Source organism: Perca flavescens, chromosome 21 (genome assembly GCF_004354835.1).
Source record: "Perca flavescens isolate YP-PL-M2 chromosome 21, PFLA_1.0, whole genome shotgun sequence".
NCBI classification, from domain to species: domain Eukaryota; kingdom Metazoa; phylum Chordata; class Actinopteri; order Perciformes; family Percidae; genus Perca; species Perca flavescens.
This window is the reverse complement of record NC_041351.1, coordinates 25,131,867-25,149,991: the sequence shown is the minus strand read 5'-3', so window position 1 is coordinate 25,149,991 and position 18,125 is coordinate 25,131,867. Positions and strand designations below refer to the sequence as shown.

The following is an 18,125-nucleotide window of genomic DNA, read 5'->3' as shown; positions in this document are numbered from 1 at the left end:
GTATTTCTTTTACCCACCATCTAACCCTCATAACACCAGCTAACCCTTATAACATATAATATGTAGCCTACAGCAGATTTGTGTGTTGAACGCGTTCTGCTTATCTTGCATACATTTAACAATTATTTCCGAACAATAATCCTAATCGGGATTCATGTGGATAAACATGAGTGGGCAGGAGGGTGACCGTGAGCAACCAATAGGCCAATGATTATACACTTGATTTGCTGAACACCTTTCATACAAGAAACAACGTACTGCTCAGTGCTTTATAATAACGAAATGACATGCAGTGAGTGCCTCACAAATTGAAGTAAATCTGTTTCATTGGATTTTGAAATTAAAAAGCCATTGAATTTCTAGCACTCAATATTTATGCATTGAAATTATGTATCTGAATTGTTTTGCCTCTGAATTTTACACTTCAAAATTTCAACAACAAATTTATACCTTTTTATTTTTCTAAGTTCATAAATTCAGAATAAAAAATTATATGTAAAAAAATTCTATATAACAAATTCAGATGCAAAATACAATGTTTAAAATTCAACCAATATATTTTCTACTTGCTCAAATTCAGCTGCAAAATAAAGTTCAAGTAAATAGGATATATAAGTTTGGAATTATTTTTTACAACTGAAATTATTTTTTTGTAATTACAGAGGGAAAGTACCAAAAAAAAGGTACCGTTAGGTACCGGAACCGAAGTTCAGGTACCAGTACCGATAAAATCGTGAACAGTACCCAACCCTAATGTTGTCGGACTTGAGAAGCTCCAGTTTGACATAACAGCCAGTTGGTGGCAGTCGGTATTGCTCGCTCGCCAGTTATGCTCACAGATCCCGCTGTCAGCTGGAAGTCTCTCAATAGACTCATGGACAAGTTTATTTCCTCAATCATTTGTTTAAATAACAAAGCACAATTATCCATTATAAGATAAACAGCAACCTGTGGTTATCTGCCTTTTGTAGTTAAAAAGCTCCACAAGCGATTGTGATTTCTCTGAAAGAAAACTCAGTGGTGATGCATGGTGTCTGTGGTCCCCATTTTAAAATACCTAATACACTGTACGTGGCCAGGAGACAGAGTCCAGTAGACAGGAGAGATGTAAACATATTATACAAATGTCCTCAGTTGTACTTGAGAAAGTGCCATTGTTGTAATAAAACAGCGGCTCGTTATGATTAGTCAACAAAGTCACCAACCTGTTCAAAACCAGTCCTTCTGAAGCATATTGATATAATCGAACATCGAGTTCAAAGACACTTTTCTATTCCTAGCACAGATTCCAAGGCATTTATCTTCTTTTAAAAGCGTCCAACTTGTCCTTTTATCCTGCTCCTACCACCGCTGTCTTACCATCCTTCCTCCGGGAAGGTGTGTGCCATGTCAGACACTTGATTTTCTCCTCCCAGGTCTCCGCTGACTTGAAAACCTTAACTGGTAGTCCCTTTGCTACCATGTCCTTAGTCTTGTTTCATCAGGAAAAAAAAGACTCTCAATCTGGCAGGGAATGGCGTCTGAAATCTTATTTTTTTTTCTCCCTCAGCTTGTTTTGCCTCTGCGTATTCCTTGCGATTTTTCAGCACCTCCGGTGCATAGTTGTGGTCTATGTTCACTCTTCTCTCTTTGAACTCAAAACCACGTTTTTGCCAAGCTGTCTTCAAGATATCCTCTTTGGTGCGGTGGTTGGCGAACTTGACAATTATCGACCTCTGTGGTGCGTCTTGGGGAGGCCGTGGTCCCAGCGCTCTCAATATTCAGGTCAGCGGAGGGCAGGAGGCCTTGGTTTTTCTTCAGCGGCGTTTCCACAAAGGATATCATAGATGTGGAATTTCCTTGCGCACCTTCGCTGATACAGTGAATCCTAATGTTATCTCTCCTGGATTGGCCTTCCTGGTCGGTTAGCCTTGCTTCTGGGTGAGTCTGACGCTTCAGCATCTCCAGTAGTGCACGCTCCACTCCCTTTATTATCCCCTCCGCCTGATATCAATCAACACTTGCATATTTTATTTCAGAAAAGAAAATATTGAAATGTTTTTATTGTATATTTTTTTACTTGAACTTACAAAGTCAACACGGGTTGATCCAACTGACAATTCAGATATGACCAGGGACACAACACGAGAGCAATGCAATTACCTCACATGCTGAAAATGGGTGGAGGGTTTAAAATGTCATATTTAGTGGATAGCTGACAGTGTTTTGTACTTAAATTCCACATTCTGCAGTATATATTAGTACATCCCAATAATAAACACAGTTACGTATCTTTAACATAAAATAAATACTGAACTGCTTTGGCATTTATCTGCGGAAGAATTGCATCCCCTAGTACCTGCGGTACTGTAGAAAAACGAGTACCAGCACGTTTTTGGCATCGACTTAGTAATGATTCTCATGACGTCTCTAGATCATGTGTAGAAAATTAAATAATTAATGCGGGGCCAACTTTTCAAGCTGTGTGTACAATGACATTCTGTGCTTAAAAAACTTTGGAAACTTTTCAACTCATAGTATTTTGTTTTAGCAGTGGCACCACTCCCACTTGTTCTTATTGTAATTGTTGTGTCCTGTCTAAATATAGCTGTAAGTAACATTAAAGTCTGAAGACAACAACAAGCCATCAGTTTAACAGAGAAATGAAGACAGCAATGTTAGGTATTTCATGTCTGAATAGGGCGTATTTTCCTGCACAGATGCTGAACTGCTGCATCGAAAGGAAAAGGGCCAGAGATGAAGCCCGCAAGGTGCTGGAGGGAAGCAAAGAGAGAGAGCGTAAGGTGTCTGGTGGCTGCCAGAATGGCCGCCCTGTACCAGAATCTGCAGCGTCACCAATAACTGCATCCACGTCAACAAGGGAGGTGTCTCCGGGGAAATCCTGGGACTCATGGAGCGACAGTGAGGATGAGTTCTTTGAGTGCCTGAGTGACCAGGGGGAGATAGAGACTACGCATCCTGAGGTAGAAAAACATGGCAGTAAAAGTAAAGCAGAGGGTAGGCTGCATCCGTATAACAACATGACTCTACTCAACTCTACAGAGCCTCTCTATGTTCCTGTCACACAGGTAAGGATCTCTCTGGGTATCTTTTACTCACTGACACACATATTCATGAGTTATTTATGAATACACATACATACAGTTGCACTAATTATTTCAGTCTTGTCATGTTACTGTACTTTATTCCATATATATATATATACACACAGACACACTACCGGTCAAGTTTTAGAACACCCCAATTGTTTGTTTTTTATTGAAATTTTAGCAGTTCAAGTCCAATGAATAGCTTGAAATGGTACAAAGGTGAACTGCCTGAGATAAAAAAAAAAAAGTAAGGTTACCGAAAAATGAAAAATAATGTACATTTCAGAATTTTACAAAAAGGCCTTTTTTCAGGGAACAAGACATGGGTTAACAACGTAAAGCTGTTCTGCAGCAATGGAGATTGATCAAGCTTGTAAAGTTGGTGCTACCAATTCCCACAGGTGTTCCAACATTTCTGGATTACTTACAACCCCCTCTGTTTGTATAAAAGTATTGTTGGAACACACTGTGGTACCATACCCTCCTGAGCATTATTTGAACAGTATTGTACTGCGGAAAGTAGTGGTGCCATAAAAATTGTGGGAAAAAGGCAATTAACAATGGAAGAGAGACAGACCATCATAACTCTTAAGAATGTTGGTCTTTCCTACAGAGAAATTGCAAAGTGTCAATGAGTACAGTATTCTTCACCATCAAAAGGCACTTAGAAACTGGGGGAAACAATGACAGGAAGAGGTCTGGCAGACCCAAAGCCGCAACAGAATCAGAAGACAATTTTCTGAGAGTCAACAGCTTGCGTGATAGGTGGCTCACAGGACAACAGCTTCAAGCACAGCTTAATAGTGGTCGTAATAAGCAAGTCTCAGTTTCAACTGTTAAGAGAAGACTTTGAGCTGCAGGTTTGATAGGTCGAGTTGCAGCAAGAAAGCCATTGCTAAGACGTCACATTAAGAAAAAGAGGCTTGCCTGGGCCAAGAAACACTGCCAATGGACTGGAAGAAGGTGTTATGGACTGATGAATCAAAATTTGAAATCTTCGGTTCATCACACAGGATTTTTGTACGCCGTCGAATAGGCGAAAGGATGGTTTCTCAGTGTGTCAACTGTCAAACATGGGGGAGGAAGCATGATGGTCTGGGGGTATTTTGCTGGATCCAGGGTTGGTGATTTGTACAGAGTGAAAGGCACTCTGAACCAAAATGGCAACCACAGCGCCATGAAGTACCCTCTGGTATGCGCCTAGTTGGTCAGGGTTTCATCCTACAGCAAGATAATGACCCAAAACATAAGTCCAAGCTATGCCAGAACTACCTTAGGAAAAAAGAACAAGATGGTAAGCTTAAAAACATGGAGTGGCCAGCACAGTCACCAGACTTAAACCCCATTGAGCTGGTTTGTGATGAACTGGACAGAAAAGTGAAATCAAAGCAACCTACAAGTGCATTTATGGGAACTTCTGCAACAGAGTTGGGAAGAATATTTGATTTCCATTGTAGAAGGAATGCCACGAGTGTGACTCATCAAAATAGGGGACTATTTTGATGAGTCAAAAATTACATTTACACACAATACATTTTGGTTTACAAATTGATTCCATGATTTGTTTTTACTTAAATTGTTCATTTGTTCTATTCTTTCATTTCAGAGTACAATAAGACATTGAACTGCAAGAATTTCAATAAAAACCTGGAAAAATTGGGGTGTTCTAAAACTTTTGACCGGTAGTGTATGTATATATGTATGTATGTATGTATGTATGTGTGTGTATTGATCAGTCGGGGAGGGAGGACGGTGAGGTGGATTTTTTTTGTAGCGGCTGTTGCCATAATTTTAAGCTGAGAAAGTGTGTCTTCCAGTCTGGTAGAGAGGAAGGCGAGGTAGGAGTGTTTTAAGCGGCTGTCGCTTTAATTGTAAGCCGATAAAGTGTGTCTGTCAGTTGTGTACATGATGGTCATGATGTTTTATCGGTTGTTGCAGTAATTTTAAGCTGAGAAAGTGTGTCTATCCGTCGGGGAGTGAGGACTGTGACATAGTGGTGTTTTTAGCGGTTGTTTAAGCCGAGATAGGGTGGTTGTCAGTCGGGTACAGAGCGCCGCGTGGGCACAGACTTTGATGACTGTCCAGGAAGCCAGCATCAAAAGTTAGCTACTTCGCTGTGCTGTGGAGTAATGTCTGGCTATGTAAGACTAGTGTCTAGCAACATTGATGCTGTGTTCACAACCTGGCAACCTCCCTGAACTTCGAGTTTTTTCTCTAGAAGTACATATATTTAGTCTTTCTTTTTATAGAAAATTTCCTTTATTAGAATTTTTTATTTTTTTTATTTTTCATGTATTATTTTTTCTGATGTTCAATAAATGTTCCCTTTTTTAGAACTTTTTTAGAAACTTTTCATGATGCCACATTTAGAAAAAGTATTTGGGTTTCATGCTGAAACTACAAATTAACAAAAACTCTTGAGCAAATGAGGCAACTCTTTTAGTGAATGGAAATGCATTGATGCTCCTGTGTGTATGTTTGATTTTTAGGAACCCGCTCCCATGACAGAGGATCTGTTAGAGGAGCAGTCTGAAGTACTGGCCAAACTAGGCACATCAGCTGAAGGTACCCACCTCCGTGCCCGGATGCAGAGTGCCTGTCTTCTCTCTGACATGGAGTCCTTTAAGGTGAACCAGGCAGACATACACATATTTAAAGTGATGGTTCGGAGTAATTTCACCCTAGGTTCCTTTGCACCACCACCTCGAGCCAAACAACCCCCCAGAAGCTTTTTTCACCTGGGTCGAACATTGGGCGAGTGAGTTAGCGTTATCAGCTGAATAGCTTAGTGCAGGCACTAATGGATCCCAGAGTGTATCTTGTACATTACCCCACTAATAATGCCCGAAAATATACCAAACGTCTACAGTAGTACAAATAGGTTATGCACTCATAAAACGATGGATTGGAAAGTTTGTAAGTACACCAGGAGTTTATTTAAATAACACTTGCCTGTTGGCTTCTGCTGCTACCGGCAGACAGACAAGTGCTTAGGGATGTCTACAAATTACAACACCAAAAAGAGATACAACAAAAATATTTATTAATTTAACTTGTTTTTTAAAAGTGCTGTAGTACAACTAGCAGGAGACAAGTTATAATTGAGGTAAGTTTGGAGACACTGCCTTATTTAATCATTAAATTAATAAATATTTTTGTTGTATCTCTTTTCGGTGTTGTAATTTGTAGATGTCCCTAAGCAACTCGTTTTACTGCCGGTAGCAGTAGCAGCAGAGCAGAACAGAAGCCAACAGTCAAGTTTTATTTAAATAAACTCCTGGTGTACTTAAAAACTTTCCAATCCATCGTTTTATGAGTACATAACCTATTTGTACTACTGTCGACGTTTGGTAACATTTTGGGCATTATTAGTGGGGTAATGTACAAGATACAGAGTTCGATCCATTTGCGCCTGCACTAAACTATTCAGCTGATAACGCTAACCCAATGTTTGATCCAGGTGAAATAAGCTTCTGGGGGGTTGTTTGGCTCGAGGTTGTGGTGCAAAGGACCCTAGGGTGAAATTACTCCGAACCATCACTTTAATCCATACTTGTACAATTACAAGTCTATACTTTTTTACATAAATTTGGAGCTTTAATCCCTGGCTCCTCCCATCCTCATGTTCTAGTGTCCTTAAGCAAGACAAAGAACACAAAATTGCTCCTGCTTTGTGTTTATGGGAATGGACCAATGTGCTGTATGCCACTTTGAAGTGTCTGCTAAATTAATGTAATGTAAATATCTTATAATAATATTGTCCTTACAACAATTTAGAAAAAACTAAAAAGGGTCTCTCAAATGTTGCTGTCAGTATGTAATCTCTGGGCCAGATTTACTGCAGCTTTTGTGTTTTTCAGGAGCAGATGTGACAACATTCTGCCCCAAACATATCAAACAGTTGCAGGAAGTCAGTCACAATTTGTGTGTCATTAATGTATATATGTTTTTGCACTGCTCCTTATTGCATATGCATTCACACACAAGAACACAGAAGCATGGCAACAATGACTCAACAAATGGAAAAATACTTAATCATGAAATCGTATTGTTTCGTTACAGAGGAGCACTTTGAGAAACCACGCCGTGCCGACACATGTCCCACTTCAAGAGGGGTCAGCTCTGGCGTCCCGTGGCAGAAACACTTTCTCTGTGTAGCGCTAGGCGTTTGCATCAACTTTAATATCGGACCATTTCTTTTTAATTTGGGCCGTGGTCCACCCTCGGAGGCTGTGGCATTAACTACATGTTCTGTCTGTACATGTCTGCAACATGTACAGTATATCACTATACAGCTTTTGTGGCTATAGTAATGCCCACACTGTGCCCTCCAAACATAGTTTCCTCTTTTCCACCCCTCTAACTAGAACTGCAGCTTATCTACAATCAGAAAAATGAGATGGAAAAAAATCCCTCTAAAATACCACAATAAAACACAGACTTGGGCGCCTGGGTTGATCACCTGGTGGAGCGCGTGCCCATGTGTAGAGGTATGCTCCTCGACGCAGCGGCCGCGGGTTTGGCTCTGACCAGCGGCTCTTTGCTGCATGTCATTCCCCCTCTCTCTCCCCTTTCAGGTCTTCAGCTGTCCTATAAAAATAAAAGCTTAAAATACCCCCAAAAAATAATCTTTAAAAATCCAAGACCATAGAAAACCGCATACTGCGATTTGGTATCAAAAACTTGACATTTGGAGATTTCTGCAACAACTGCATTTCCCCCCCTTATTATCAGTATACCTAGAAAGCCATACGTACCCTGAATGCTCCAGGGCTCTAGTTTGTGGTTGTAAAGATTCATGAGACTGTGATTATCCTAAAGGTCACATTAGGTTATTTTATACAGTGATACCATTTTAAAAAAATTGTTTCACTACAATTAAATGGCTACTATGAGCACTAACAGCAACCCATTTTAGAAAGGCCAAAATAACAAATTTACACGGCAAATCTTTACTCTATTTTTAAAACCTAATACAGCCTCTGATCGACAAGAAGTTGTCCAGGCCTGGTGGATATCTATCATTGCTTTCAAAGAACAGAGGTATGACAGGCTCTACCTGATTTGCTTTCATTTACTTCTTGGTTTGAGGCAGTGGCAGGTATTAGTGTCAATGAGTGAATAACCGGAAGAGATCAAAACTCCAGCAAAACTTGTAATATAAAGAACCACGTTATAGACCAAGATGTTTTGGCTTGTGGCTTTGATTGACTAACCAGAATCAGAAGTCCTGATGACATGTTGATATGTTGACAGACGTGAAATGAAGGAGAGGTATCATGTATGTTCTTATTGGGAGAGTTTGAGCATCGGACACTAAGTGTGACAATACAGTAAGTAGAACAATTATTATGTCAACATTGCGTGGATATCTAAATTCCTTGGGACTGTTCTAATACTCTTCCATGCCAGAAGTTGATCTGTTGATTCAAGACCAGTTAATCCAGCATTGGATGCTTAATGGATACAAAGTCAGAAATGCATCCACGCTATCAAAATATTTGACCCTATGGTCATATATCTATACCCAAATATTATTGTTCCCAGATAATATTCTTTCTTCATTTCATCCAATAAGCAGTGAAATCCTGGACTCTATTATCCCTCTTTGATCTAAATCCATCAAACCTAAAGCCTTAGGCAATGTTGCAGACAAGCAGAACAAAGGTGGAATAAGGACAATTTACAAGTGTCGTTGGGTTTATTAAGGGACAGTCTTCAACCTCGACCTGTAAGTTTCTCTATTGTTATTTTGTTTTATTGATAAAGTGGCATCTGTCAGGTAAAACAACAGTGTTCATTTTAGTGTGTTTGAGTACTGTAACAGTGTCTTTACAGGTCTCCGTAAAAAAATCAATCAGACAGTTGCAGTTGATTCAGAACGCTGCTGCTTGAGTCCTCACTAAGACCAAGAAAATGTATCACATTACTCCAGTTCTGAAGTCTTTGCACTGGCTTCCTGTCCCTCAAATAATTGATTTATATATATATATATATATATATATATATATATATATATATATATATATATATATATATATATATATATATATCATATATATATATATATATATATATATAATAAAGCACTAAACAGTTTGGGGCCAAAATACATTTCTGATATGCTGCTACATTATGAACCACCCAGACCTATCAGGTTGTCTGGGACACGTCTGCTTTCTGTCCCCAAAGTCAGAACTAAACAGTTCAGCGTTCAGTTTTTATGCTCCACATATCTGGAACAAAAAACTGCAGGTCTGCCGGAACTCTGTTCTTTTATATCAAGGCTGAAGACCTTTCTTTTTGATCCTGCCTTTCTTTAAATAATTGTTCCTTATACTGCACTGTAAATTTCTCGTATTTTATCTGTTTTTATATTTTTAATTGTTACTGAAATTACATTGTTGAAAATTGGAATTGTATGACAATCTATGAAAGCATATAATGAGAATTAACTGGTCGTACTGGGAATGGCAAGGATTGCGGGTGGATTACGTGTATAACGCAACGGCTTATACATTGCCCCACACTAGCGTCCTAAAATATTTTTTGGGGCTTTTCCCTTTATTTTGAAAGTGGATAGACATGAAAGGGGGAGAGAGATGGGGGATGACATACAGAAAACTGCAGGACTCAGCCAACATGGGGCGAACGCTCTTAATGGGTGAGCTAAAGGTCTGCTGCTCCTGTGCATTCTGCAGTGTTTGAGGAGTTTGAGCCAGTTTCTCTGCCATTGCTCACTGAGATGGTGCAACACATGAAACCTACCAACTGTCCCTTAGACATTGTTCCCGCTAAGATTTTGAAGGAGGTCTTTAACACTTTTGGGTCAAGTCTACTCACTTTTATTAATTCTCGTCTTAGTTTAGGCTCTGTACCAGCTGCCTTTAAACATGCTGTGGTCAGGCCTCTCTCAAGAAGCCTCATCTTGGCCCCTCATTTTTGTCAAATGTTAGACCTGTCTCTAATTTGTCTTTTCTTTCTAAGGTCCTGGAAAAAGTTGTAACTGTTTGCAGTAGCCATGTACTGTAGCTGAAATTCCTAATCAGCTCACAGAATCTGTAAGGTCAACTGTTGTATTGTCATTGTGAGATGTTTTCCAACCATTAGCAAGGCTTTTTATTGTGTGAAATAATTCCAGTAACTAAGTCAGTCCAGCCTCAGTATAATTTACGGTATATATTTTCTTTTATAGTTTATATATCTTGGTTCATTACAGAGCTCTTGTCCTTGATCCCATGACATGACGACATGACTCTGTCAATATGTCTCTCCACAGGCAGCCAACCCAGGCTGTGTTCTGGAGGACTTTGTGCGCTGGTACTCGCCTAGAGATTACGTGGAAGAGGAGGTGATCGATAAGAAGGGCAACACAGTGGTGAAGGGCGAGCTTAGTGCCAGGATGAAGATCCCAGGCAACATGTGGGTGGAGACTTGGGAGACAGCCAGGGTTACACCTGCACGCCGCCAGAGAAGACTTTTTGATGACACTAAGGAGGCTGAAAAGGTAATTTATTTTGTACAGCTGGCTTACTCTCATGCATGCAAACTCATCACCTTTCGGCAGTTTTAAAACCAAAATGGGTCACCTATTTGATTTGTGCAGATTTGATGAGAAAATATTGTAGGGGGTGGGGGTCTGGCCTGGCCACAGTTTTATAATGAACCGAAAATATTTTTACATCTCTTGTGTGTTCCACTAATGCTTCCTACACCACCCCAAATAAACACCAAACAAGTAGTCTATATCCTTGACGTTCCACTTCTGGGATTGCTCCGGTGCGGCAGAAAATTCAGCCGGATGCATGCATTTTTCGTTTCCTTCTGCTTTCTTTGTGTTGGAATTTTAAATTCTGTGGCTTTATGAGGACTATTTTTGACTGCTCCTCAGATCTCTGCAGGGTAAAATGAGACAGGTAGCCTGTATCTGTCCAATCGGAGTTTTCTCTCGCGCGACTATTTTGCAGCGGCTGTGTGCGGAGTTTAGTGCCGCCCATGACGATTCTGATTGGTTTAAAGAAATGCCATTTAACTAGAGCACGTTTCCTCCCATCCCGAATGCTATGTGGAGTAGCTTTTGTGCGCTTTGGAGGAGGGTCTGGCAAAGCGAGACTACAAACAAAGGCTATGTTCAGACTGCAGGCAAAAGTGGCCCAAATGGTGGAGGGGGGGGGGGGGTCAAGTGACCAGGTCAGAGTTCTTCAGATCTTGCCCAGATCAGATTTTTTCAAATCAGATTTAGACCACTTCCATATGTGGTCCTGAATCAGACCCAGGTCTTAATTGTTTTTTTTTTGTTTTTTTTCTTTTATGTCAATCTACATCGACATTTGTCACAATTATGCGCCAGTGGGAGTTAAGTTGCGTCTCTATCAAGCTATTCACAACGCAGTCCCACCACTCCTGGCTTCGTCTGTGCATCCACACAGACCTCTGTAGTGAATTTGCAGCCATAAACCCACAAAAAGCCAAAATAGCCAATTTGGCTCTCTTTCTCTTCTTTCTTTTCTTCCTCAGCACCTGCTTATTAATGTTACGGCTGCCAGTGTTTCCCACACATAACTATTGTGTGGTGGTCCGCCTCACTATTAACACTGGCCGCCGCACATAGCGTTTCGTTATTTATTTATTTATTTTTTAAACGCTATTTAAAATAAGTTCTTCTGCATTTCCTTTCCCTGCTCTCATCCGTCTCTCTGTCACTTGATGTCTCTCACACACACACACACACACACACACACACACACACACACACACAAACAGCTCTTCCCACCGTGCGGAGTTGGGTTTTTCTAAGCCCCCAAACGTCACCTTCCAGGCACCAATGGTTATGTTTTAGGTTACGGTGAGGGTTAGTGCCTGTAAGGTGAATCAAATAAACCTATTATAAATAATGTTATGTCATTTTTTACTCTTACATTGAATGTTTGCTGCTTTAGTCCAGATGAGTATTGAAAAGTATTTTCCGCGACTGAAAAAGGCACGTGTTGAGGATGAGGACCAGCCTGAACCGGAGGAATCAGTCTGAAACAGAGCTCAACAGTCCGACCAGTGTAATTAGTTGTTATTAATTTGTTTTACAGTATTTTCAGCTTCAACCAGTGTGAAAGACAGGGTCAGGGAGAGAAAGAGATAGATTCGTTAGGCATTGAAGTAGGAGATGAGGACAGCATCCAACTGCGTCTCTCTCTCTCTTTCTGAAAATTACACCACATAAACCTATTCTGGTACAACCTCTAAATACAATTATGAACCTGAAAATGAGTATAATATGAGCACTTTAAGGGAGGCTATGCTGATTTTCCACCTGTGTTTGTGTCATTCCAGTGTGGGATGAATGGTGTTTAGCTTCCACTCATTGCACTAAACTAATTTACATGACAAACTACTGATTGTACTGACAGTGTGCTCCAAATGCACCTTTTATTTTAATTCGTTGAGCCAACTATTTACCTTGATTTTCAGGTAAAATCAGACCTTAACAGGCTGCAGGGAGAACAGTTGACTGCCTGCCTGAGGGTCTCCATCGAAGGGTCGAGTCCAGAGGAATTTAACCAAAAGAGGGCATTAAAACTGTTCTTCTCAAAACCCAGGGACATTAAATGTACAAAATCAGGGTGCTAAGTTTGTCAAAAGGGAGGTAGGGAGAGTTAGAAAATAATATATCTTAATGTCCACCATGACAAGTTGTGGTGTGACAAGTGAGATGGATTACCTTTTATCTTTTTGCCCAAGTAAAGTAATTTGTAAGAAACTATTTTCATTTAATAGTTAAGTTATTTGATGTGCTGCACTTTGGATAAATAGACTGAGTTTGAAAATTATGTCTAATGGATGCTTTTGACTTAAGCTGCAGATCGTCTTGCCTTTGCTGTCTCACAGAACAATCTTCAGAATGAAATTTTCATCCTTTGACACCTGTTGTGTAGCCTGCTTTTCAAATAATAAATGCTTAATGTCCTTGTTTGACAAAATTAATATTAAATGTACAGATTGGATGATCTATATGTAATAAGTATCTATAAAATTAAATGTCCAAACTTTTGATGTAGGGAGAGTTAGAACAGAATACACTTGTCATTTTTTTATTTGTCAAGTTGATCAATACCTCTTGCCTACCAGTAATAAATAGAAAATAAAATAGTTCAACAAAGGTAATCCCGTTCGTTTCATTTCTTTTTGTGTCTAAAATGTATGCTATACAAAAAAATGTTTATGGTTAAATTGCTTACAAGAACACATTGTTTACAAGAGCACAGATTCTACATAGATCTAGCTTCTTATTTATGCTCTCAAAGTGCACCAGATTGATGCGTTTAACTTTAAAATGTACAAAATAGTCTTCTTTCAGGTCCGCCGTATCCTTCTCACCTTTTTTTTTTTTTTTTTTTTACCCCTGACCAGTTTGCATGCTTGTTAACTAAGTTTATCAAATGTAACCGAGTGTAGCAAGAAGCCAACCGAAGGCGGATTAATAGGGTAAACTAAACCTGGGTTTTGACTGTCTTTTAGGTTCTGCACTATTTGGCAGTACAGAAACCTGCAGATCTGACCTGCCATCTCCTGCCCTGCATACTCCATGCTGCTATTCTGAAGTTAAATGAGGAAGGTGAGTCAAGATTGTTTTGAAAAAAAGTATGTTATTAAACAGTCAAACCTATAGACAAACCCCCACAATATTATCAAGACCAAAACATCTGAAACGATTCAAGGCAACATTGGAAATGCACAAAAATGCATGATATACATAGCCCTGTGACTTTCCATTGATAGCCATATTATAAATCATAGGAAAACAAGTCATACAATTTTTTTTACACAATTTCTTCACTATTAAAAGTAAACAAATGGAAATGTCTGTGCTTCCAAGTTAGTTAGAAGCTATTTGAACATTACTTTTTATGGTGCAGATTTGACAAAATTTAAACAAATATAGGCTAAAAACATGGAGGTGTTGACATTAGAGGAGGATACAACTCTGCCCTCTGCCTTACAGATATGTATAGTGAGTTTAAATTGTGTTGTATGGATTGCCTGTTCATGTGAAATGAAGTCCTCCCGTGGCCGCCTCCTACCCATCTTCCAAGGCTGAAAAGGCGGCACCCAAACCCAGATAATACCACAAGCAACTATAACTATTTGTTTTAGTGCCTATTCTTAACTGTCATCGCCACATGATGCTCACTTAAACGCCGTAGAGATAACCGGGGAGTGTGTCCACTGTCCTCTCCACGCTTCCCATTCATTTATATGGGAGCAGCCCTCCAATGTATTCTTGTAGTGTTGTGGGGACTTTGGAGAAGCAGGGCTTCCACCTCTCAAAAGCTCACGAAAATCTTTTAAACTGATCATCTGAAGACAAGTGCATAGCCTATTTCTTGCACAAAATGTTTTCAGAAACACATTACTAATATTTGGTTGAAAATGGGTATAGAAAACAAGACTGACTTGTGATTCTTAGTCATAGGCCTATAGACTCACACTATTATATAGCCACCTGGTGGAGATGTAATTTAAAGGTAGCCTTCAGATGTACTATGCATAGCTGCAAACCATGTCGCCTTTCGGTGGAAGGGGCCACATAATTCAGCTGAACCAAACTTGTTTGGAAGCAGACACCAAGTTAATTTTGAGCAGAAGACAAAATGTCAGTTTCTACCCACAATATTGTTGGAAAAATCATACGTATTACCATAATTTGGCTACCAGAATCTCTAATTATGTGTGCATTGTAAAAAATAATAATTTTGTGTGGAGTTCCTCTCTAGGACAGGATCCTGTTCAACCTCATGTTTGTGATTAAACTGTTTTTGCTTTATGTAAGAAATCTGCCAATGAAGTCAACCCAAGTCAATCAAATGTAATAAAGGCTGTCTTCCCTGAAGAATGACTAAATGCTAAAAATGTGGAGAATTATACAAATTACTCTAACTTAGGGAAGAAATGTGTGTGTGGATCACCAGAAGTGTGGGAATTATATAGTATATTATGTTGAAACAATATTTTTCCATGGGCTATAACACATGGAGGGATCATTCCATCCTCTCTTTACTTAATCAATTGCCTGCAACATTGTCATTGTTTTTTCTTTCTACTTCTCTCCTTTGTCTTGATCTTCTTGCTAACAGAGTCCGCAGAAGACATTCCATCAGTAAAAAAAAACATACAGCAATCTACATGTCAAGCTAGCAAGCTGCTGCACCCCCTCAACCATGACTACAAGAAGTTAGAGGTCAGTGACAGGGAGGACTGGAAATTAACTCCACAAGCTGCTCATTCTAACTAGGATAAGACATACTGTATGAATCTCATCTCATGAACTTCAGCTGAGTGCATGTCATAGCGTCAACAATTCACTTCAGGCCAGGCTCAGAGCCAGGCTTACGTCAGTAGCACGTTGGAACTAGCAAAGATCCTCTATAGTAGGATGCTGCTTGTGATGTTGTGCAACCCAATGGGATTAACTGTACTGACAAACACTGCTGTGAAAGTGCCTTTTTATATGTCATTTTTATTTGTAAATAGCTTTTTCTAGCTTGGTCCAGAGATGTTTTGTACCAAATTTGGTGATGATTACTGAAAATTTGTAGGCTTCTTGGATAGGTTCGTCTTAACCCGCAAAATCCAGGAAAAGAAATTGAGATTTACAGTTCAAAAGTTACAGGCCCAAACATAAAGGATGTTGTTCTAAAGCCATAATCTGGCCAAATTGCATCAAATCAAACAAAGCACATTATTGGGTCCTCAACGATAAACTAGCCAAGCGTGAAGTAGATGGGATTAACGGCGTGAAGTAGAACGGATGAACAATTCTTGAGATACACACACACACACACACACACACACACCGATTCCTTGCTTCATAGTTGGATTAAAAGGTGCGTCCAATTATAATTATAATAATTAGTGATTGTTTAACTTCAAATCCAACAACCAAAACTAAAATAATCCTGACACGTATGGACTGCACTCTACTTATAATTAATGTGAAGTTCCTCCAGCTTCTGTTCTGACAGCATGTATTGTATGTGTAACCTACAGGGCGCATGCTCGTGCAGCGACCAGCAGCGAGGCACTTTTTTGTCTTATGTTACGTTGTTTATTGTTTTGTTATTTATTTATTTCTTTTTGCACTAAATGGAACATTAAGTATTTTTATGTAGTTTGGTCTTGCATTTGTGACTGTCGTGTGTTTATGTCTTGCTGCAGAACCTACGGGGACAAATAAAAGTCTAAACTAACCTTTCTCTACCTGTAGGATTTCATAAACCAGTTGATGGCCATGGAGACAGTCATAACCCGAGCTCGCTCACTCAAGGCCAAGTTTGCCATTTGTGAGGGCGCGAAGGGAGAGGACACAGAAGAGTTAGAGAAGTAAGATACACAGTTCATTATATCTTTCAAAGACACATTTCCGCTATTTCAACTGTCTTGGAGGGGTTGAGGGCTGTTGGTGGCGCAGCGCACAGTTGGAGTACAGTACATAGTACATGTAATCCACTCCTCCTGCACGTCTGCCACCTGGAGATACCCCTCGGCACTGCTGCGGTACTCGGGGTTGTGTTGTTTTAGGGCATTTTCACAACGACACTCTTTAGTTCGGCTGAATCGAACTTGAGTTTGTTTGCCCCACTGGTGTGCTTCGTTTGGACAGGTGAGAAAGCGGCAGTCGAACTCTGGTGCGCACCAAAAGTGGCCCAAACAGGCGTACCAAGACCTGCTTGAAGAGGTGGTCTCGGTACCCTTTCAATCGAACTCTGGAGCGGTTTGTTTGTAGTGAGAACGTGATCAGTACTCGAACCCCACCATATGTACTCTGCAAGTCTGAGCTAGTGTCTCCTGTAGTCAGGTGTGTTTAGCAATCTGCGATGCAGCAGAGCAGCAAACTGTGGCAGCTTGGTCACATGAGACACAGCCATCTTCTAACCATTTATAAACTGCTTGCAGCACCTGAGAAGCCCCGAGCAGAGAGTAGCAATGCAATGATCAGGATAAGGCACCCTCTTTGACTCTCTTCCATAGCTCACAATTTAGGGCAGTGGTGGCCTAAAGGTTAGAGAAACAAGCTTGTGACCAGGAGGTCGTCGGTTCAATCCCGACAGGATAAAATCTGGGTGGGGAAAGTGAAAGAACAGCGCTTGTCCCTCCCTCATTACCACCATTGAGGTACCCTTGAGCAGTGGAGCTGCTCAGTGGCCAGCAGATCAGACTGTGGTTGTACTGGGCAGCTTCCAGGTATGAATGTGGAACTGTGTGAATGTGATCAGGGCGTTCCTGCAAAAGAGAGGCTGCCTCTCAGTGAACCTTACCTGAATAAATAAAGGTTAAAAAATAAATTAAAAAAATGTTATAGCATAAGAGCAAGCAGACTCTCCTGGCCTTTGGCTGCACTCATAGAAATCGGCTGGTGGATCTAATCAAATGCTTAGGTTCAAAACCTGGATAGATATTAGCTTGGGGTGGGAGGGCAGCGCCCATCATCGTCTGCACTGCTGGCTGGGGCACAGGCACATCAATTGGGGATGCTATAATCTGACCGGTTTGGTGACATTGAAACTGGTCAAGGGAGGCTCCTCAAGCTCCAAAGTGGTGGGTGCATTGGTTTGTAAGGTGACCGTACTGGGGGGCGGTGGAGTGAGCTGTGGGCCTAGTTCAGGTCCTGGGGAATGCCCAAAGTTCTGGTGATCACAGGGGTGGTAGTGCAGTTGAGAGTCGGCTAATCTGGTGACATTGTTGGTATGCTTGGGTCTCACTATTTGTTGTGGGCTCACATGTCCATGTCTGCCATCGCCCTCTCACTCAGAAGATGGATTTAAGTTCTATCTGAGCCCAAGTTGGCTTGTTGCAGGCTCAAGGGAGGGATGAATGCTCAAGGTTGCTGCAGAGGCTCCTTCCAGCCCTGGTGGGGAGTCTTTGTAGTCACTTCATATTTTTCTGGTTATTGATTTTTCTTCTTCTTGTTTTTCAACGCACTAACTGGTACCAAATCTCTATATATGCAGCAGCATGGATTCAGAATGTTAATGTTGGGGGTAG

The 18,125-nt window shown here is 40.5% G+C and overlaps 1 protein-coding gene across 1 annotated transcript in view; it reads left to right on the top strand.

Annotated features, from left to right (window-relative positions):
- rab3gap1 (RAB3 GTPase activating protein subunit 1) overlaps positions 1 to 18,125 on the top strand; it is a 91,263-nt gene that overhangs the window by 58,299 nt on the left and 14,839 nt on the right. Inside the window, exons 17-22 of the mRNA XM_028567054.1 lie at positions 2,700 to 3,068; positions 5,579 to 5,716; positions 10,369 to 10,596; positions 13,602 to 13,698; positions 15,218 to 15,321; positions 16,348 to 16,463. Of these exons, the coding sequence (XP_028422855.1) occupies positions 2,700 to 3,068; positions 5,579 to 5,716; positions 10,369 to 10,596; positions 13,602 to 13,698; positions 15,218 to 15,321; positions 16,348 to 16,463 (1,052 nt within the window). The remainder of the gene's footprint in view (positions 1 to 2,699; positions 3,069 to 5,578; positions 5,717 to 10,368; positions 10,597 to 13,601; positions 13,699 to 15,217; positions 15,322 to 16,347; positions 16,464 to 18,125) is intronic.